The 20298-nt window shown below is 44.1% G+C and overlaps 4 protein-coding genes across 9 annotated transcripts in view; 2 read left to right on the top strand and 2 right to left on the bottom strand.

The window, feature by feature from the left end:
• The window catches only part of SENP7 (SUMO specific peptidase 7), a 43521-nt gene extending 39966 nt beyond the window's left edge, over positions 1-3555 (bottom strand). For both annotated transcript variants that reach the window (XM_054061413.1, XM_009555238.2), the window contains exons 1-2: positions 3465-3555; positions 853-899 (exon numbers count right to left, since the gene is read on the bottom strand). In XM_054061413.1, coding sequence (XP_053917388.1) covers positions 853-888 — 36 coding nt within the window. In that variant the 5' untranslated portion in view covers positions 889-899; positions 3465-3555. The remainder of the gene's footprint in view (positions 1-852; positions 900-3464) is intronic.
• Positions 3556-6714: 3159 nt separating this feature from the next.
• On the top strand, positions 6715-10247 carry LOC104054273 (putative protein FAM172B). Its single transcript, XM_009555247.2, has 2 exons — positions 6715-6741; positions 9053-10247. Exons 1-2 carry the CDS (start codon positions 6715-6717, stop codon positions 10100-10102), a joined length of 1077 nt encoding a protein of 358 aa, XP_009553542.2. The 3' UTR covers positions 10103-10247.
• On the bottom strand, positions 6846-13671 carry TXNL4B (thioredoxin like 4B). 4 transcript variants are annotated; one of them, XR_008449771.1, is made up of 5 exons: positions 13298-13671; positions 12183-12334; positions 11555-11734; positions 9661-9754; positions 6846-7808 (listed from the first exon to the last, which is right to left on the bottom strand). XR_008449771.1 is itself a non-coding variant. In XM_054065992.1 (4 exons), exons 1-3 carry the CDS (start codon positions 13427-13429, stop codon positions 11569-11571), a joined length of 450 nt encoding a protein of 149 aa, XP_053921967.1. In that variant the 5' UTR covers positions 13430-13671; the 3' UTR covers positions 9615-9751; positions 11555-11568. The 4 variants fall into 4 exon arrangements, 2 of the variants coding, with proteins under 2 accessions (XP_053921967.1, XP_009553534.1); XR_008449770.1 differs by having other exon boundaries at positions 6881-7808; positions 9661-9751; XM_054065992.1 differs by lacking the exon at positions 6846-7808 and having other exon boundaries at positions 9615-9751.
• A 130-nt stretch (positions 13672-13801) lies between these two features.
• Positions 13802-20187, top strand: TRMT10C (tRNA methyltransferase 10C, mitochondrial RNase P subunit). 2 transcript variants are annotated; one of them, XM_054065943.1, is made up of 2 exons: positions 13802-13941; positions 16799-20187. In XM_054065943.1, the coding sequence occupies exon 2, from the start codon at positions 16837-16839 to the stop codon at positions 18082-18084; it is 1248 nt and encodes a 415-aa protein (XP_053921918.1). In that variant the 5' UTR covers positions 13802-13941; positions 16799-16836; the 3' UTR covers positions 18085-20187. The 2 variants fall into 2 exon arrangements, with proteins under 2 accessions (XP_053921918.1, XP_053921925.1); XM_054065950.1 differs by having other exon boundaries at positions 13809-13941; positions 16796-20187.
• Positions 20188-20298: the final 111 nt, after the last annotated feature.

Raw genomic sequence — 20298 nt, 5'->3', positions numbered from 1 at the left:
GAAAAGGATAAAAAGCACAAGATACGTTCATCAGCAAAATTTCTACCTCACCACAAAATATCCTCCCAATGTTTGCACTCATTAAGAGGATATTGGTTTGCAATTCCCACAATTACCTTACAGAAGAAGCACAAAGTCAAGAGGTAACTAACAGAGGCCTGTACCTATGGCAAGTGCCAATGTATGCAGTTGCCTCAGTTCTTCTCTACTTAGAATGGGACTACTCAACACAAACAGATGAATGTGCACTTTGCAGACTCCTTATCTAAAGCAGCAGAATTTTTCTGAAGGTTCCCACCTGTAGGGGCAAGGGTCAGAGAAAGTGCATGAACAAGGTGCTGGAAACAACTTATTTCTAAACCAACAGACAGTCCAGACCCTACCCAATCACACCAGTTGCTGTGCCTACAACTTGTTTTTACCAGTGCTTCTATTGTTAGAAGCGTTAGCTTCTAAATACACTTGCAGGTCTATTTTAGAAAATACAAACACTAGCATAAGCCATCTCTGAACACATCTCTGCAGATAACTAAATAGTACGCAGTTATGCAGCTGCTCTACTTACTTGAACATTGCTCTTAAAACCTAAGCTAACATCTTAAATATTAACATATCGTTCAAAACGCACTGTTGATATGAAATCAAATGTCAAGTCTATCATGTATGAACACATGTTCAATAGCAGCCATTTCTATTGACTGCTACCAGAATAAACTGTTTCTCAGGAAAGAGCGCTCCAACAAAGCTAAAGCTGGACCACTGAAGAATTAATTTGGTTGTGGAAATACATCAGAACACCTTAGGATACCCATAGCCTCAGAATAACGTGTTGTAACTTGTTGGAAGACTTACACTGACATGACTTGAAGATGATGTTCTTCCGTCCATGACTTTCTCTACTGAAAAAAAGAGTTACAAAATGTTACAAAGATGTTTAATTCATAGGGAATCAGGACCACAGTAGTAGGTACTAAGCGAGAATAAGAAAATAATTTTTTTAGCAAGCTAGCACAAAGAAAACTCATTCGTAGAATGGTTTGGATATGAAGGGACCTTTAGAGATCATCTAGCCCAAGCCCACCGCTGTGTGCAGGGACGTATTACATTAGGCCAGGTTGCTCAAAGCCCGATCTAGCCCGGCCTTGAATACTTCTAGGGATGAGTCACCCACAACTTCTCTGGGCAACCTGTTCCAGTGCCTCAACACACTCATCATAAAAAATTTCTTCCTTGTGTCCAACCTAAATCTAATATCTTTCTCTTTCTAACCATTACCTGTTGCCCTGTCACTACAGGCTTTGGTAAAAAGTCATTGACAGCCACAATACAAGAGAGACGTGCTTGGCCAAGGCTCTGGATTGTCAGCGTGGCCAGAATCATTACAGAAATTTTCACCAGCGTTTATCCTTAGTGATAGCATTTACTGCATAAGCCCATCCCCTGGCAAGCATGCAACCACTAAGCAATTCAGGTATTGATTATAATGTGAAAAGGAGGCACAGAAGATGTCTACAACACTACAGCAGCTCCAAGCATAAATAATCTTCAAGGATTGCTGTTAACAGAAAGAATTTTTTTCCTGTGAGAGTGGTGAGGCCCTGGAACAGGTTGTCCAGAGGAGCTGTTTATGCCCCATCCCTGGAGATGTCCAAGGCAGGCTGGATGAGGCTTATAGCAGCTGATCCGGTGGGAGGTGTCCCTCCCTATGGCAGGGGGTTGGGACTGGATAATCTTTAAGGTCTCTTCCAACACAAAACATTCTGTGATTATTCCTTAGCTTCAGAGCTTCCAGCACTCATAGGGATTTATTCTTTTTATAAGTATCTCTCTAGGACTCCAGTGAGACCTTCAAACATTTCCACTAGGCTGGTCTCTAAGGATGATGTTAACCTCTCGTACTACCATTTAACATTTTTTCACCTTGCAGCCCCAGCCCTGGATGCGAGGAGCAGCAACACCAACAGCTATCAAACCAAAGCCAAACCACCATCTCCCCCAATGCCTGCAGGGTGGAAGAGATGGCAAACTGGGGGTCTTCTGGCACCTCTAGGGCACAGAGGCCACTGCTCATCTGTCCCAGCACCTCCACCTCCCCCAGCAGCCAGGCTACTCCTGCCAGGAAGGAGATGGATGTGCTTTTATCTAACAATCAGCCAAGAGTCAGGAAGGACAACCTCACATTCCCACGCTCTCCTTCAGCCACCACCCCCAAAGCCCAGCTGCTTGCCATAGGCACCCATGGACATCTATGGGCACCCACAGATACCTGTGGATGCCCATGGGCAACCATGGACACCTGTGCCCACTCATGGACACCCATGGGCACCCGTGCCTATGCCTGGACACCCGCGGACACCTGTGCCCACCCAACAACACAAATGGGCAGCCATAGATACCCATGGACATCCATGCCCACCCATGGACACCCGTGTACACTCATGGACTCCCACAGATATCTGTGGACACCCACAGACACCTGTGGACACCCGTACCTACACATGGGCACCCATAGATAGCCATGGATTCCTGTGGACACCCATGCCCACCCACGGACACCCATAGATACCCGTGGACACCTATGCCCATGCATGGACACCTGTGAACACCTGAGACCATCCATGGACGTCCACGGATACCCATGGAAACCTGTGCCCACCCAACGACACCCATGGGCAGCCATAGATACCACACAAAGACGTATGTCTGCCCATAGACACTCCATAGATATCCATGGACACTCACGGATGCCCACTGACACCTGTGGGCATCCTCAGACACCCATGGATACCCATGGGCACCCACACCCATGCATGGACACTCGTGGACACCTGTGCCCACCCACGGACACCCATGGGCAGCCATAGATATCCACAGACAGCCATACCCACCCATGGACACATGTGGACACCCACGCACAAACACAGACACCCATGCCCACCCACAGGCACTCATGGACAGCCGTGCTCACCCACGGACAAATATGCACACCTGCACTCACCCATGGATGCCCACAGACATCCATGGATAACCACGAACACCTCTGTCCACCCATAGACACCCATGCCCACCGACACCTGTGGACAGCTGTGCCCACTCATGGATTCCCACAGATACTCATGCCCACTCACGGACACCCGTGAGCACCCACAGACACCCACGTACAACCACAGATACCTGTGGGTACCCATGCCCATGCATGGACAACCGTGGAAACGCACAGATACCCACGGACAAACACAGACAACCATGCCTACCCATGGATGCCTACAGACATCCATGGACACCCACGGACACCTTGTGCCCAACCACGGACATCCACAGGCCGCCACAGATACCCACGGACACCCGTGGACACCCACAGATAGCTGTGGCCACCCGGGCCCACCCACAAATACCCACAGACACCCGTGCCCACGCACGGACACCGCGGGCACCCACAAATACCGGTGGACACCCGTGCTCACCCTCGCACCAGCACAGCTCCCCGTAGCCCCGCTCCGCTCCCCGCCGCCCCAGGCCCCGCGGCCGCCGCCTGCGCAGCTTCCCCGGCGACTTCCGGGCCGGGCCCCGCCCCCGCCCCGCCCCCGGAGCGGCCGCTGAGGCGCACGGGGTGGGAAGGTTTCAGGCGGAGCAAAGGTTCGTCTAATGATGAGTTTAAAACTCACATCCTAACCCTTTATCAACCTGAATCTCCAAATGTTATGAAATAATCAGCTACATGAAGCTGAGCTGCATTTACTACCGCAAAATCCAGCCCCGACTAGGACAGTAAAGAAACTCGGTAACTGAACGCTGTCAGCTTTGTCACCAATGACGTGAAGATGGAGAAAACGGGATTGTTCAGAATGGTGTAGCTGGCTCGAAAAAGCCACGACACTTCTAATAAACTGAGACAAAAGACTGTCCCAACCAACAGTATATAGTAAATTAAATCATAGAATCATAGAATAGTTTGCGTTGGAAATGACCTTAAAGATCATCCAGTTCCAACCTCCTGCCATGGACAGAGACACCTCCCACCAGACCAGGCTGCCCAAGGCCCCATTCAACCTGGTCTTGAACACCTCTGGCCACCGGGCAGCCACAACTTCCCTGGGCAACCTGTGCCAGTGCCTCAATGCTCTTATCATGAAGGAATTCTTCCTAATGTCTAGTTTCAATCTGCCTCTCTTCAGTTTATATTTGTTCCCCCTCGTACTATCACCACAAGCCTTTATGAACAGTCCCTCCCCAGCTTTCCTGCAGCCCCTTCAGGTACTAGATGGTCGCTTTAAGATCTCCTCAGAGCCTTCTCTTCTCCAGCTGAACAAGCCCAACTCTCTCAAGCCTGCTCTCATAGTGAAGGTGCTCCAGCCCTCCAACCATCTTTGTAGCCCTCCTCTGGACCCATTCCAACAGATCCATATCCATAAAAAATATATATATATAATAATATATAATATAATATATTATTATATAATACATATTCATATAAATACACATTTATTATACATATTGTATATGTTATGTTATGCTATGTTGTTATATATTATATTGTATTATATTATATTATATTATATTATATTATATTATATTATATTCTTCCATATAAATGGCACAATGAGCTACAGTGCTTTCTATTATATGTAATAATGTGAAAAATTTACTTTATTGAATCAAACATAAACTATATGGGTAAAAGTACTATTAAGGCCTGGATTCTTGCATTTCAATCAATAGCTCCTATTATATATAGGGATATAGCTTCTACCTAAAAATTACTCTATAATTTATAAAGAAACACATTTTCTAGTATTTTGCAAGTAAAATAAATTAGTCTAAGCTAAAACTTCTTTCAAAAAAAACAGTTTTTGAACGTTTACCATTGAGTTGTCATGACTTCGAAAGATGTCATCATGCAAATGTCGCCTCTTTGCTAGAATCTGGTTTACGAAGAAAACCAAGATACATGGTTTATAGTTTCTAAAAATACTAAAATATTTAACCTGTCAATTCTATGATTCTATGATTCTGAGTAACTCTATCTTTTGAAAGACAGGTAGAATGTCCCTCTGACAGCATGGTTTCTTTCAGTGTTTCTCCAGACACTGTTCATTCAGGAGCTGATAACGCCGTGTGTTCTGTGTGGTCTGTGCTGAGCAGCTGTGTCTACTGCAATCCACTCTGTTTGCAGCCTTGCCCTGTCTGAAAGGCAAGGTCAGGCTGAGCTGGCTCCAAAGATCCAAATCACCAAGAGATTTGACTGTTATGAAGTTCATAATAACATGAAAACTAATCCTTGGAAAGTAATAGAATATGCCTACAAATCCTGCGAGAATTTATCCACGTGCATATCAGTGGGAAATCTGTTCTGTCCCAGCTCTTGTCTTGCCACACACGACTGATGGAGATCGCTCCCTCGTGTTGCCCAGGACTGATAAAGGACGCTTGCTTTCTAAACTCCAAAAGGAGTCTTAGAGAGTTAACCTGCTGGCATTTTCGGCATCACCACCCCGCCCCTCGCTCCCAGCCCCACCGGATTTAAATTACACCTCGCTAGTTACGTTTCCCCCCAGCCCCAGTTCCAGCCCTCGTTCTGATCAGAGCCTGGGAGACCGGTTCGTCCCGTCGCACGGGAGGGCAGGTTGGGGTGCCGGGTATGGCTGGGCACCAGAGGGCAGCGCCCTTGCCGCTCCCGAGGGTGTCAGCCTTGAGAATCCACCTGCTGCCAAGTGGAGACAGAGATTCGTTTGTTGTTTTTTTGGTTCGGGTTTTTGTGGCTGGTGGTTTTTTTTCGTTGTTTTGTTGTTGTTGTTTTATTTGGGGTTTTTTTGTGGTTTGATTTTTTTTTTCAGGGCAGCTTCAGAACTGGAGGTTTTGTATGTAGTTTCCTCTTGGTAGTGGTTTTGCACTAAGTGTGGGAGGCTGTGCAAAACTAGTTTTGACTACTTTTTTTTTAGTTTCACAATGAAGAGGCTTAGCTTTAATTTATGGTCAGGTGTAAATTACAACATGAAGTGTTAGCTTGTGACTTGGAACCATGGAAACATATTAAGAGAGGTGATTCTACTCCTCTATTCCAGTCTTGTGAGACCCAAACTGGTGTTATTATGTTCAGTTCTGGAATCCTCAATATAAGAAGGATATGAAGCTGTTGGAATGGGCTCAGAGGAAGGCTACAAAGACCATCAGAGGGCTGGAGCACCTCCCACATGAGGATAGGCTAAGAGAGTTGGGCCTGTTCAGCCTGGAGAAGGCTCCAAATAGATCTTATAGCAACCTTCCAATACCTGAAGGTGCCACAGGAAAGATTGGATAGAGACTTTGCACAAAGGCATGGCGTGATAGGATGAGGGGGAACGAGTTTGAATTGGAGGGGGGAAGATTTAGATTGGACATTAGGAAGAAATTCTTCACAATGACGGTGGTGAGACACTGGCACTGGAAGTTGTGGATGTCCCCTCCCTGGAGGTGTTCAAGGCCAGGTTGGATGGGGCTTTGAGTAGCCTGATCTCATGGGAGGTGTCCCTGCCCACAGCAGGGGGGTCAGAACCGGGTGATCTTTAAAGTCCCTTCCAACCCAAACCATTCTATGATTATCACTGATATATTTCATAGATACACCTAGAATGAAGTACATAAAAGTAATGAAACCTCAACAAAGGTGGGTTTGTTTTCCTTCACGCAGAGACATTGTCTACAACCCCAGAGCGGAGAAGATTTCAGTCTATGATGATGGCAGATTTTACAGGAGACCATACGGTAATGTTGGGTTTTACTAGAACAGAGGAAACTGGTTTTAAGTGGGAAATCTCATCAAGTGTAATACACTGCAGTTGTGTTTCAAATACACTTAACTGCTGTAACAAACACCAACTGAATTTACAGCTGAAGAATCTTACAATCCAAACAGAAAAGTGGGAGGAAGAGGGATTTTTTTTTTCCTTCTCTCAACAGTAATATTTTTAAAATCAAAATAGCTATTGTAAAAGCTACCAGAATAAATGCCCTTGTATATTGCATATATATAATGAAGCACAAACAACAGTCAATGCTGATTCAGTATGTTCAGTATGTACATTTTCCTAAAAGAAGTAATTACAGCATTACACAGCTATTTCTACAACCACCTGTAACTGCTGCTTTTTAACTATAAATGGCACTACTACAATAAAATCAGTCCTCCAGACTAACAAGTATATAAGTTGTTATCAAAGTGAGCTCCTAAGTGATAACCTACTAAAATTGTTTCAAAGTTTTTCAGCTTGCGCCTGGGCAATTTTAGGAAGAGATGTCATACTTCTGCCTGATGTAAAACTATATTTTTTTGTTTTGTTTCTGCTTCTTCAGAAGCCTTTTACAATGCCTTGTAAAGCAGATATTTAAGTAGAGGTTCAATATTATGTGCACAGGGTTTAATTTGGAACAGGTATCTCTGTTTTGTTGTGGAACTGAAAAAGCAATGTTGTTGCTAGTACCTGAAGTAAGAAAGTAGTAATTTCCTATTTATAGTATGTCAGGAAACTAGAGTCTCCAACTGTTTAGGGGTGAGGAGAGAAAAGGACTGAGAGAAGTGCTGGACAGCACACCACTCTGTGAGGAAAGGGAATTTATCTTTTCCTAATTGTTATGCAATGTTTTCACTGCGCTCCACCTTTCTCCACAGACATTAAACCATATCCATTTTTCTCCCACTTCATTGCATGGGGAACACAACATGAATATGGGTAGCTTCCTCCCTGTTAAATACAATTTTTTTTTGTGGGAATTGCCCATATATCAGTAGTATAGCAAACAGACCGTCCTCTCATCTCCTGTGTCATGCCTTCCTGCAGAATGAAAAAAAAAAAATCATAGATGAATGCGTGCACTTGCAACTTCTTTGTGCTATTTCAAAGAAGATGGTAAGACAGCAAAGGGTTTTATAGGTCATAGAAACTGGGGTGTTTTTTCCATTTTCTATGTGCACTTAGGAGATAAAAAAATGAGAGGGTAGTATTTCCTAGCCAACTGTTAATCAGAAGACAGAAATGACCCTGATTACATGACTTAACCTCTTTGACGCAATGGAGATTGCTTAAAAGGAAAATGTATATGGTGATGCTCTGTTGAAAAGCAAAGAACTTTTTTCCTTTTTAATTTGTAAGTATAAGAAATAATTTTCAATCTGCCAAGCAGTTTACTCAAGGAAACTTGCATTCCACGAAGGAGCTGCGCTCCAACTCAAGTCACTTATATGAAAATTTTCAGATTGCTTTCAGTCCTAGTAATGGACTTTATCAGATGGTACAGTGAGTTTTAATATAGTTGGAATGTGATTTACTGTGTTCTAAAAACCTGTTATTTCAGCACAAAAAAATTAAATGTATATAGTTTTTATCAATGTATTAACCAAATATAATGTCATATAAACCATTTGCCAAAACAAAATTACTGTGTTAAGATGATAAATTCATTTTTAAAATACTAGTAATTTAATGCTTGCAAATATCTGCTGTTAGGAAAAAAAATCCTGTAACAATAAGATTCTAACCACATCAAAGGTTACCCCAGATTTACCATTCTACAGCCAGCAACAGTCAGTAGCAGACTGAAGAGTTATTAGGAAAATAGGTTATGATAACCTTAGTTTTTCAGTTGCATGGGACCTACTTCCTGGTATAATTCTTAGTTCATTAGTCATACAAGTTGAAGAATTATCCTGAAACTAGAGACCTCTACCTAGTCTCATGAAAGCTTGCTGCGTGGGTTTTCTTCTTTCCTGTTTGTGGATCACAGTGGCTAGCTTATTCTGCCATTGATGCCACAATTTCCATGCAGCGAGTGCTCGTAAAGATGCGCAAATAAGTGGAGAGGTTAGTATTAGTGTACTGCTGTTGGAATTTAACAACCAAAGTCTGTGAGAGGCTTTATAAGCAGCTGGTTTACTACAGACCACCAAGAGTCAGTGTCAATGAGTAATTTGTTTGTAACAAATTTGCTTTCAAATCTGAATTCTAATTAATAGATTTCCTTTATGTAGGTGCTGTACGGAGGTCTACCAGCACACTGACATAGTCTCCTTAATTTGTAGTGGTTACAAATACAGCAGGAACTAAGCTTGAGGAAACTAATAGAGGGCTCGGAGTACCAAGAGGAACTGAAGTATGATTTCAATATAAAAGGAGAACTAAGGCATCTGGATACAAATGAGTCCTTTGTTTTCAATTATTACAAGAATGCACATGAGCAGAATCATAAACGCTATCAAGTTTTGGGACATTTGATTACTCAATATGTTTACGGGCTCCTGGAAAGAGTCTGCACACTGCAAAAAGTTTACATTCCTACTGATGCTACAGAGGATGAACCAAGAAGTTTCTTTTTCATGAGTGAGAACGCACTCACAAGTTCCTTTAGCCTAATTGTCCTTCTTCAAGACCGTGGAGTTTTCCGTGCTGGACAGTGGGGGCAAAGGACAATTGTCAGGGAGGGCCTGGGGCATGGAACGCAAATACCATTCATCAAAACAGCCCTTCAAAGCCATAGGGGAGTGATTGTACTGAATCCCAATGACAACTTTGTTGATCCGAAGACTGAAAAGGAGAGGTTAAGCTTTTCTACCAGGGAAGAAGCACTGAATTCTACACAGTCCATCTGGTGGATCCCCAAGAGAGGCAGCAGCACCCCTGAGGAGCATACCATTTATGTGTGGGATCACTTCATTTCAAAGAGCGCAGCCAAGAATGTGGCCTTCATTGCCCATGGCTATGGTGGCTTGGTGTTCGTTGATCTGCTGGTGCAGAGAAAATGGGAGGTAATGAATAAAGTGTACTCCGTGGCATTCATCGACTCCACGCACAACATGCAACACCAGACGAGAAGCGATCCACAAATACAAGAATGGATACTGAAACACTGCTGTGAATGGGTGTCAAACTGTAAAACTCCAAATAAAGCTTTTGGCTCTTGCATGAAAGTGAATTGTCCTACTGTCTCTGCTAGAGTCGATAAGTATGATTTAGCACCCTCCTGCTGCTTACGTGCCATCTTTAAGTACCTGAACAGCACACTGAAAGCCAAGACCTCCAGGCATTCACCTGTTGCAACCAGAAGTAGCACAAGTAAAAGAGGCAATAAATAAAGGTATACTGATCTGTTCTTGATAGTGGTTTCTTCCTTTCACTACTTCCTCTGCACCTTTCAGTCACCTAAGGATCTTCACCTCACTGTGAAGCAAAATTCTAAGTTTGAAACTAGTTTGCTTGGCTTTGAGAAATGACAAATACAAGTTAACTGTTGGGAGAGAAGTGCATTGTTGAAATCTTTAGGCCACAACTCTCCAGCCAGCTGTCAAATTTAAAGCTGCACAAAACAGATGTTAAGGTATATCAACTCTATTCTGTATAATTTTTTTTAAATATTATGCAGTTATGGCTCTATGATCAGACTAAACTATCAGGAAAACACTGGCTTCTTAAGTGCACAGCTTTCATTAAAAGGACAAATCTGGAACACAAAACGCACATAAAGGATCTATTTCCTTTCCCACCATAAAGTGTTTAACAGTCTTTCAAAAGCTGGAACACCCACTCTTCTTGAAAAGGTTACTGTTAAGTTGAACAATGCTTCAGGGAACTACATATTACTATCTTCGCCCCCAGAGATTATATGCCCCAAACATGATACAGTGACCAGAAGTAATTTATGTTTTTAAGCCAGTGAGATTGCTGGGCATGAGCTGCTACAGAAATTCAGTACTCCAGCAACCTGCAATTACCAGACTGATGCAAAAGAAAGACACTGCTGTTTGCTCTCAGCTGTTTAATTTTAGACAGAGGTAGGAAATAGACACAGTTTTTAAATGTCCATACTTGAGCCTTTAAAGTGAACGTAAACAAAATGGTTATTCTGAACTTGCAGTTGAATCATATGGGAATTAAAAGTACTCAGCAGCTGCAAAAGAGCTTTGAAGGATGACAAAATTTTGTCCTATACTTTCAGTTCCCATCTCAGTCAAAAAAGATGTTGAACTTACTGGATACCAGAGAAAAGAGAGTGTCAACTTCCCTTTTGTGTTTATATCCATTTCAGTTTTTAGTCATCTAATACTGTTTGAAATAGCTTCCATCTCATTATGCAGTAATGAGTAAAAGCATAAAATTCCATTGGACGGGCACAGTCAGTTGAATGCTCCTGAGAGCAAGCACAGCTCTTTAAATAAAGATAGGTTTACTGTTATTGCATCTGAATGAAAATGGTACTAAATACGCAATTAATAGGCTACGCAGGACTTTGGTTCACTTAAGAAAGTTTCACTGAGGAAGCTGTCACTGAGGATGCATTAAATCTGCCTGGTTTTGTAGGTGCTGGTTAGGATGCAACTCAAAGAACAGTCACTTGCATGAATTCAAGGCATGGACATGTAAATTTATTTACAAGAGAAGTACAAGGTGACAGAACGTCTGTCTTTGGAAGGAGACCAATATGATCCTTCAATATAAATACTTAAATTTTACCACAGTGCCACAGGTGGCTAAAAATGCTTGAAGAGAAACGGGCATCTAGAACACCAGCCATTTCTGTAATTCTTTACCTCAAGACATCCCATTAAATTCCTTGGTAGAGAAGGTCATATTTAGGTATGTTATTGGGATCAATAGGACTTCTCACAATGAGCTTTCCACGCATTGCTCCACGGTAAATTACTTCAATCAGATCTATAAAGTCTTGCTTTGTTTTGAAGCTTCCTACAAATTTGGTATGATCTGGAGACCTAAACAGAAGCATAAGATAAAGGTAGAATTTTAATGTTACAGTGTTCAACACAAAACCACCTAAAGACAAGAAAAGATGTATAATGAAATTAGAGGTTCTGACTTGGTCATTCTAAAAGAATGAACTACATTGGTAATGGCATAACCAAGTCAGGAATTTACTGTGACCTCCAAAGTCTAAAAAGGTGCAGTTGCATGTCTAAGATTTTAACCATACTATTTTTTACACAGTCAGGCACATTTCACAGCTGAAACCTACTTATTGCATCAGAGCATATTTCAGAATACTTCTTAATTTCAAGTCCTTCTGGCTTCCTACAGAGTTCTCCATGCAGACACTGGTAACATTATAGTTTTCAAATGTGACCTTCCCCAGACATAGTAACATAGAGAAAGACTGATAACTCTTACAGACATACTAGATAATGCCAGGTAGGATGGACATACCCATAATCAACTTTCATGTGTTGTCCATTGAAGAAAAACACAGTCGATGGAATATAACTGATGTCAAAGTACTGGGTGTACACTGGAACCTTGTCCACATCCACCAGGTAAATGACTGACATTTTACTTAGGTCATGGGCTGTCTTCGCAAGCTTAAAAGAGTGAGAAAGATGGATGACAAATGGATTGAGACACAAGAGGAAAAGGGAGGGCAAGCTTTATAAAGTTCATTTTCCTTCTGTCTTATAAATTTAAGCAGAACTAGAATATCACATCTTCTCTACTTCAAGCACTTTATACACCTACTACAATAACATAATAATTTTCTAAATTTTCAAACGTTTTTATGAATATAGTATTGTTTCATTTTACATTTAATTGATGCCACAATTTTCATGAGACATTTTATTATCCAAAAGCGACATATCATAGAATCACAGGGTGGTTTGGGTTGGAAGGGACCTTAAAGATCATCCAGTTCTGACAACCAGCCATGGGCAGGAACATGTTCCACTGGATCAGGCTGCTCAAAGCCCCATCCAACCTGGCCTTGAACACCTCCAGGGATGGGTCAGCCACAACTTCCCCGGGCAACCTGTGCCAGTGCCTCACCACTCTCATCAGCAAGAAATTCCTCCGTATGTCTACCTAAACCTGCCCCTCTCCAGTTTATACCCACTGCCTCTAGTCTTATCAATACAAGCCTTTGCAGAAAGTCCCTTCCCAGCTTTCCTGTAGCCCCTTTGAGGTATTGGAAGGTGACTATAAGGTCTCTCCAGAGCCTTCTCTTCTCCAGGCTGAACAACCCCAACCCTCTCAGCCTGTCCTCATACAGAAGGTGCTGCAGCCCTCTGATCATCCTTGTAGCCCTCCTCTGGACCCGTTCCAACAGCTCCATATCCTTCTCACGTTGAGGATTCCAGAACTGGACACAATACTCCAGATGAGGTCTCACAAGAGAGGGATAGAGGGGCAGAATCACCTCTCTCTCCCTGCTGGGTGACCTGTGCTAGTGCTGAATATGCCATTCTCTTGTAAGCAACAGCTGTACTAGTAGGATGTATTTAAAAATAAAATAAATAAGAAAAAGAGAAGAAAACAAAAGTTGCTCTTACTATATCATCGAGCTGCAGGCAAACAGCATCGTTATCTCTTCCAAACCGGAGAACCAACACCTTCTCGGCCACACTCTTTATCGCCTGATCCACTTCCCTCTTGCAGGTCAGTTTGGGCAGCAGAAAACTCATCGCGAGGATCCTCGCCACCCGCCGAAGCCTCCGCCTGACCCTAGGAAAACAAAACCCGCCTCAAGCACCCGCCAGGCTTCTCCGCGCGGTCTGGACTAAATAAGGCGAACGAACCGCCAGCCCCACCCAGGGGCTCCAGCGCCCGCCTCCCGCCTCGACCCCAGCCCCGAGGGTCCCTGGAGCCCCCAGAGGGTCCCGGATAGCCCCCAGGGTCCCTCCCGGTCCCGGGGCCGCCGCCGCGGATTCACCGCACCCCGCAGGGAGCCGCGAGCCTAGCGGAGGGGAGAAAAGACACCCGGAACCTTGGCCGCGGGGAGCGCGGGGCAGCACGGGCGGGAGGAGATGGGGACCGGGTCCTACCCTCGGCGCGCACGCGCAGAATTACCCCCCTAGAGCGCGCACGGGGTGCGTGCGCGGTGGTGAGGACGTGGGGCTGGGGAAGCGGTAGGGGTAGCCCCTGCAGGGGAGAAGGTTTTCCCGGCCCCGGGAGGCGCCGCCGAGGAGATCAGAGAGTGAGTTGGAAGGGGCCTTAAAGATCATCCAGTTTTAGTCCCACTGCCATGGGCAGGGACACCTCCGGCCGGATCAGGCCGCTCAAAGCCTCATCCAGCCTGGCCTTGAACACCTTCAGCGAGGGGGCAAACGCGACTGCTGTGGGCGAGGTTGTCCACCCTGACCCGCGGCGCTTGGCCATGGGTATCTGTGGGCGTCCATAGGTGTCCACGGGTGTCCAAAGTTGTCCGTGGGTGGGCACAGGTGTCCATGGGTGGGCACGGATGTCCGTGGGTATCTATGAGTGTCCAAGGGTGTCCATGAGTATCTGTGGGAGTCTGTAGGTGGGCACAGATGTCCATGGGTGTCCACGGGTGGCGTGGGTAGGAACGGGTGTCCAGGGGTGCCCATGGCGAGCGGGCAGGCTTCAGGGCTGGCGGCAGAAGGAGAGTGTTTGGAATGCGAAGTTGTCCCCCGTGACCCTCAGCCAATTGTCATCTATTACAAAAAGTGGAATATTTTTATTTAAGTTAATGTAGAGTTAAGTTTTCATCCAAGTAACTTTATTTTTTGAAAGTTGGACAGAATGTCCCTCTGAGAGCGTGTTTTTTTTCAAATAGTGTTTTTCCAGACACTGTTACACTCTTCATTCTTTTGTACATGGTAACATCTTGTGTTAAATACGATCTGTGCTGAACAGATGTGGCTTCTGTAATCATCTCTGTTTGCAGTATTTCTCTACCTCAAATGCAAGGTCAGACAGAGAGCTGGGGCCAGCTCCAATTATCAAGCGATTTGACTGTTGTGAAGTTTATAATAACATTAAAATTAGTCCTTGGAAAGTAATAGAATATGCATAAGGTTGCTGGGAAACTTTATACAGACGCATGTAAGTAGGAAATACATTCTGTAACCAACTCTTGTTTTGCTGCACAGGATTACTGGAGGTCACTCGCTCATGTTGCCTAGGCCTGCATTAAAGGATGCTTGCTTTCTAAAACTCCAGAAGAGAATTTATTTGCCAGCATTTTCTGTATCAATGCTGGAAAAAATGAGAAAAAAAAAAATCAGTCCTAGAAATTGGGGTTCTTCGAAGAGATTTAGAGTAGTTCTTGCAGTAACGACAGAGTAGGGTGCATGCTGGGTACACTGAAAGGTAGCTTGGCTTTTGTCAAAATCTGTCATCCAATTGTTGTGGACAGCCAGAGTTGTTCAACATAAAATGGCGGCTCTTCAGGTGAATTCACACCACTTTATTAGTCATGTTATCTATAAATTGCAGATAACTTGATGTCTTGTTTGAAAAACTCTGTTACTAAAGCTGTCAGGCAATATTCAGATTGTCTAAATCCGCCTTTCAAATACTGACTTCATCGGAGCTCGGGTAATGTAAGTTAACTCAGAAACCGATCCCTTGATTTCCCCAGGCTGGACAACATACCTTTTTGATTTTTACTTTTGCCAGTAATTTTAACACTTAAATGTAAAATTATGAACAGGTCTATTGTAGCACGAGTTTTCTCTTAACTTCACATTCTTAGGATTTTTTTGTTCATTTAATCTTAAGGACAGTAGAAAATGAGTGGTCAGTCAGCAATTTGACCAATTGCAGTATTGTTAAAATGCATGCCAGTTTATGTAATGTTTCCTAATAACATGCTGCTCTTTCTGTAGCTCTTTATCTGGACAGATGTATATATATAACCTCAATTTAGATTTAACTTCTGTATATCTGGTTGTTTTCAGGTGCTAAGTTATTAGGGAGATGATGAAATTTTTTTTTTTTTTAATTTGGAGCTAATTTTCATGCTTTGGCTAAATGATGTTTTCTCAAACACTGAAATTTCACTGTTTTTACTTAAGTAGTTTTGCATAGAACGAGGAAAATATTAAAACAATCCTTGTGTTTTTTCTTTCTGCAGACCTTTTACATTTAATGTTTATGGAATCAGTGGGACTGTGGGTTTCATGTCCCTAGCTTTATGTGCCAACGTCAAATTCACAGGCAGCTTCACCAAAAGAAAAAAGATAGTCTTTTCCTATGCTGGTTGCTTATTCTTTCATCTCCTTTCTAGGAGGTGTCCGGTGAATTAGACATGGAAGCTCATCTGAGTGGGATGATAACTGGATTTTTTTACCTTTCTCCATCTCCTGGTTAGCTGTCCCTAAATTCAAGTCTCTGATTTGGCTTGTAGTGTCGCTATGTGGATGCTTGGACAGGTTCCAGAGCCAGGAACAAGGGGTTCAGGGGACATAAGAGTGCCTTCATTGATGGTAGTATTAGCTTAGCAAAACTATAGCAGCAGTAGTTGTAGCAGTTCCACTTGACCTGCAATGTGGAAAAGCACAGAAGAGGGAAACCCTGGTAGCAGAGCTTTGCCAGAATATAATGGTAAAAGCCAAAAATGTGCTAGTGATAAGAGCTGTTCCAGAGGATGTTACAAGATAAAGCATCTTATCACTTATTTCTCAGTATAGGTAGATTAGGTAGGCACCTCTGGACATGTATGAAAATATTTGCAGTCTCCACGCAGCATTTTGCTTGCTTTGGCTGTGAAGGTTTTTGTCATGTGATACAGATAATTTAAATAGATTTCAGACACTACTTAAAGGTTCTTTGACTATGTTTTGAGTTGCAGTAAGTGTAGCTGTCTTAAGAAGCAGAGCTGGCCATGTCTGTTCACAGCAGTGCCACATGCTGTTTTTATTTAGCAAACAGTGGAACAGCAATAGTGGAAGCAAGAATTTCTAGTGTTATCCAAGAAGTAAGTTATTGTCTGTCAGTGTTACTACGGATGAAAATATGTGTGTGTTTTCTCCATAGTTACTGACAAGGTTTTTTTTTTCCCCCCCCTTTTTTTTTTTTGTGTTCAGCAGATAAGTGCTTGGACACAGCACATACAGCACGTCCCAGTATGCAGTCTGCCAACGTGCTTCTGAAAAAAATTCTAAGAAGCTCTGTCCTTCCATTTGCTGCACAACATGGGATGAAAAAGGATTTGTTTCCACTCAGTAGAACTCTGAGTTTATCACTTTTCCTGAAGCAGGACAATTCGTGCAGTTCCTCAGAAAAACTAGATTTGGATGCCTGGAAAAAGGTAATGAAGTCTGGGTTGCAAGAAGAAGTTAGTGAGACGGTCTCTGAGCATCAGGAGCCTTCCAGTTTGGCTTCTGCACGTGAGATTTTGGATATGTGGAGACTAGCTGGCAGATTAGTTCCAGAAAATATGAGTGAAGAACAGCTACAAACCTTTATTGAATGTCCTACCAAGTCAGCCAAAAAGAAGTATTTAAAGTTTTTGCATCTCAAAGAACTTAAGAAGAAAAGCGACAAAAGAAAGATGGAGGAGAAAAGGAAAAGGAGACTGGAATCACAAGAGAGAGATCCAAAAACTGATGAGACCAAAAGGAATTCACACATATGCCTGTGGACCAACAATATGGATAAAGCATACAGCTGGAGGGCTGCTCAGTCTATGATCTTTGGCCAGCCTCTAGTATTTGACATGTCTTACGAAAAAGATATGTCTGTCCAAGAAGTTGCAAACACAGTAAGACAGTTGGTACTCAGTGAAGGCTGCAATCGAAGATCTGTGGATCCGTTCCACATCCACTTCTGTAACTTCAAAGAGAACAGCCTCTACCATAAGATACTTATCAAGCATTACAAAGAGTCGTGGGGCAAATTGCTTATCACAGTGACAGACCAGTGCTACACAGATGTCTTTCCAAAGGATAAGCTTATCTATCTGACTGCTGATTCTCCCAAAGTAATGAAAAGATTCGATCATGATAAAATCTATATTGTCGGGTCAATGGTTGACAAGAGCATAAAAACAGGAGTCTCTTTAGCACAGGCAAAGCGATTGGGGCTGGAGACTGCGGCCCTTCCATTGGAGAAGTACTTGCTTTGGAATACTGGTGCGAAAAATCTCACACTGGATCAAATGATGCATATCTTACTAACCTTGAAAGATACTGGAGACTGGAAGAAGGCTCTGGAATTCGTTCCGAAAAGGAAATACTGTGGCTTTGTAAACAAGTCTGTACATGAACTGAAAAAAAGCTTAAACCTCATCAACACACTGAAACTTGGAAAGAGACAGGAAGGGGTACGAAAGCAATTTGTCAAGAACTACTCTAAGAAGCTAACACAAAAGTAGAGTGATGAGAAAAAGAAGGATTTATTATTGGCAAACTGTGCCCTTGAATGCTCCAGTTTCTCCAGGCTTCTGGAAATGAATTCAGCTATTTAAAAATGCCTTTGTTTTTTGGTCAGATTGGAAGGGACCGCTGTTAGGGATTTTTTAAAAAAAAAACACCTTAGTATTTGAGCTGTTTGAATTTATTCACACACTGAACATGTAAGAGAAATGAGATAATCTGTTATAGAAAACTTCTCTGTACAAAGGATATAAACCTGTTCTGTTGAGCCATGCTGGGACAAGGGTGATTGTAACTGAGTGCAAAGGTGGTTCTTGAGAGAACACCTCAGAGCTTTGGGTTTGCAGCAGGTGGAGGCCATCCACAGTCATCTTCCAGAAGGTTAGCTGAGAGGAAATAAGGAGACCTTTCCTCATTACTTCCTGAATCCTCTTTTGGTATGTTGGTGAAGCGACCTTTGATAACTGAACTGAAAACACATGCTTAAAACCTAGCATGAATCTGGGGAGCTTCACTGTTGGTTTCTGGGTGTCCCATCTGGCACAAATTAAGTCCCTATTTGGAAGGAATAACCCAAATTTTATTTACCCTGCCAAAAAAAAAACCTTAGGTACTTTTGTGTAAGACTCTTAACTGTGAGTGGCTGTGGTTTCAGTCTGTGTAATGCAGATTTCCCAAACTTATTAGAACCTTAATGAACACTCCTGTTGCTAAGTACAGGAGCAGAGAGCCTTTTAACGTTTCTTAGAGCAGAAAACTTGGGTCAGTCTCTCTGAAAGCCCATGTTCAGGCTGTGGAGCTATGGTGGACACACTGTTGAGTGCAGTTCTTTTTGCTGCCTTTGGGATTAGGATGGATTTCTCGGTGCCTTACAAGCACTTAAATCTTTCTGATTTATTAGTGTAGTTGAATACTCCAGCATTTGAAGTTAATCACAGAACCACAGAATAGTCCAATAGTTTGGGTTGGAAGGGACCTTAGATCATCCAGTTCCAAACCCCGTACAATGGGCTGGGACATCTCCACTAGACCAGGCTGCCCAAGTCCCCATCCAACCTGGCCTTGAACACCTCCAGGGATGGGGCAGCCACAGCTTCCCTGGGCAACCTGTGCCAGTGCCTCACCACCCTGATTCTGAGGAAGTTCCTCCTTATGTCTAGTCTGAATCTGCCCCTCTCCAGTTTATACCCATTGCCCCTCGTCCTGTCACCACAACCCTTTGTGAATAGTCCCTCTCCAGCTTTCCTGTAGCCCCTTCAGGTACTGGATGGCCACTAGAAGGTTTCACCGGAGCCATCTCGTCTCCAGGCTGAACAAGCCCAACTCTCTCAGCCTGTCCTCATATGGGAGGTGCTCCAGCCCTCTGATCATCTTTGTAGCCCTCCTCTGGACCTGTTCCAACAGCTCCGTATCCTTATGTTGAGGATTCCAGAACTGGACACGGTACTCCAGGTGAGGTCTCACAAGAGGGGAATAGACGGCTGGAATCACCTCCCTCAGCCTGCTGGCCACGCTTCTTTTGACGCAGCCCAGGTTATGGTTTGGCCTGGGCTGTGAGCGCACATTGCCAGTTGATGTCGAGCTTCTTATCAACCTCTCTGCAGGGCTGCTCTCAATCATCTCATCCTGTACTGAAACCGTGGATTGCCTCGTGAGGTTCACACTGGCCCACTTCTCCAGCTTGTCCATTAATTATGGCAGATGGTGGAGTTTGTCCTCAAAATTCAAAAAGCCAAACAACTAGGAGCAGGGAATGCAGTTCCCAAGGGCTGATTTAAGATATCCCATGCGTGGGTGGCGAGGCCGTGCCCGTCGCCGGCAGAGGCTGGAGGCTGCGCTGCCCCCATGATGTCCGACGCCCGCTCCCAGGCGCGGGGGGGGCCGGGCAGGGGGAGCCCCTGGCTTGGGGACAGACCCCGCATCGCTGTCCCCAGGGGTGACGCTGAGCCCGCGGAAGGGAGCGCTGTGCACGTGGACCTCGCGCAGCAACGAGCCGGAAGAGCGTCAGAGCAGCGTCTCCCGGAACTTTCTCGCCATTCCCTGCCGACTCGGAGACTAAAGGTTCCGCAATCGTCAGTGCAAGGGGGCCGCTCTGGTCTCCGCCTTCGTCATTCTCTATGGTCGGGTGCTGGATAGCGGGCAGCAGAGGCGCTGCGGAGGGGCGGGGCGAGGTGTGCCGCTCTGCCCTCCACTTGCGCGTCTCTATGGTCGGA

Source organism: Cuculus canorus, chromosome 1 (assembly GCF_017976375.1).
Source record: "Cuculus canorus isolate bCucCan1 chromosome 1, bCucCan1.pri, whole genome shotgun sequence".
Lineage (NCBI taxonomy): Eukaryota > Metazoa > Chordata > Aves > Cuculiformes > Cuculidae > Cuculus > Cuculus canorus.
Note: the sequence above shows the minus strand (reverse complement) of the source record. Positions and strands in the feature narration are given on the sequence as shown.

Coding starts and splice junctions, on each gene's coding strand:
- TRMT10C (XM_054065943.1), top strand. CDS start 16,837: ATGCAGTCTGCCAACGTGCTTCTGAAAAAAATTCTAAGAAGCTCTGTC.
- TXNL4B (XM_054065992.1), bottom strand. CDS start 13,429: ATGAGTTTTCTGCTGCCCAAACTGACCTGCAAGAGGGAAGTGGATCAG. Junction 12,335..13,297: donor GCCTGCAGCTCGATGATATA/GTAAGAGCAACT, acceptor CACTCTTTTAAG/CTTGCGAAGACAGCCCATGA. Junction 11,735..12,182: donor CACATGAAAGTTGATTATGG/GTATGTCCATCC, acceptor GCTTCTGTTTAG/GTCTCCAGATCATACCAAAT.
- LOC104054273 (XM_009555247.2), top strand. CDS start 6,715: ATGGCAGATTTTACAGGAGACCATACG. Junction 6,742..9,052: donor ATTTTACAGGAGACCATACG/GTAATGTTGGGT, acceptor CTTAATTTGTAG/TGGTTACAAATACAGCAGGA.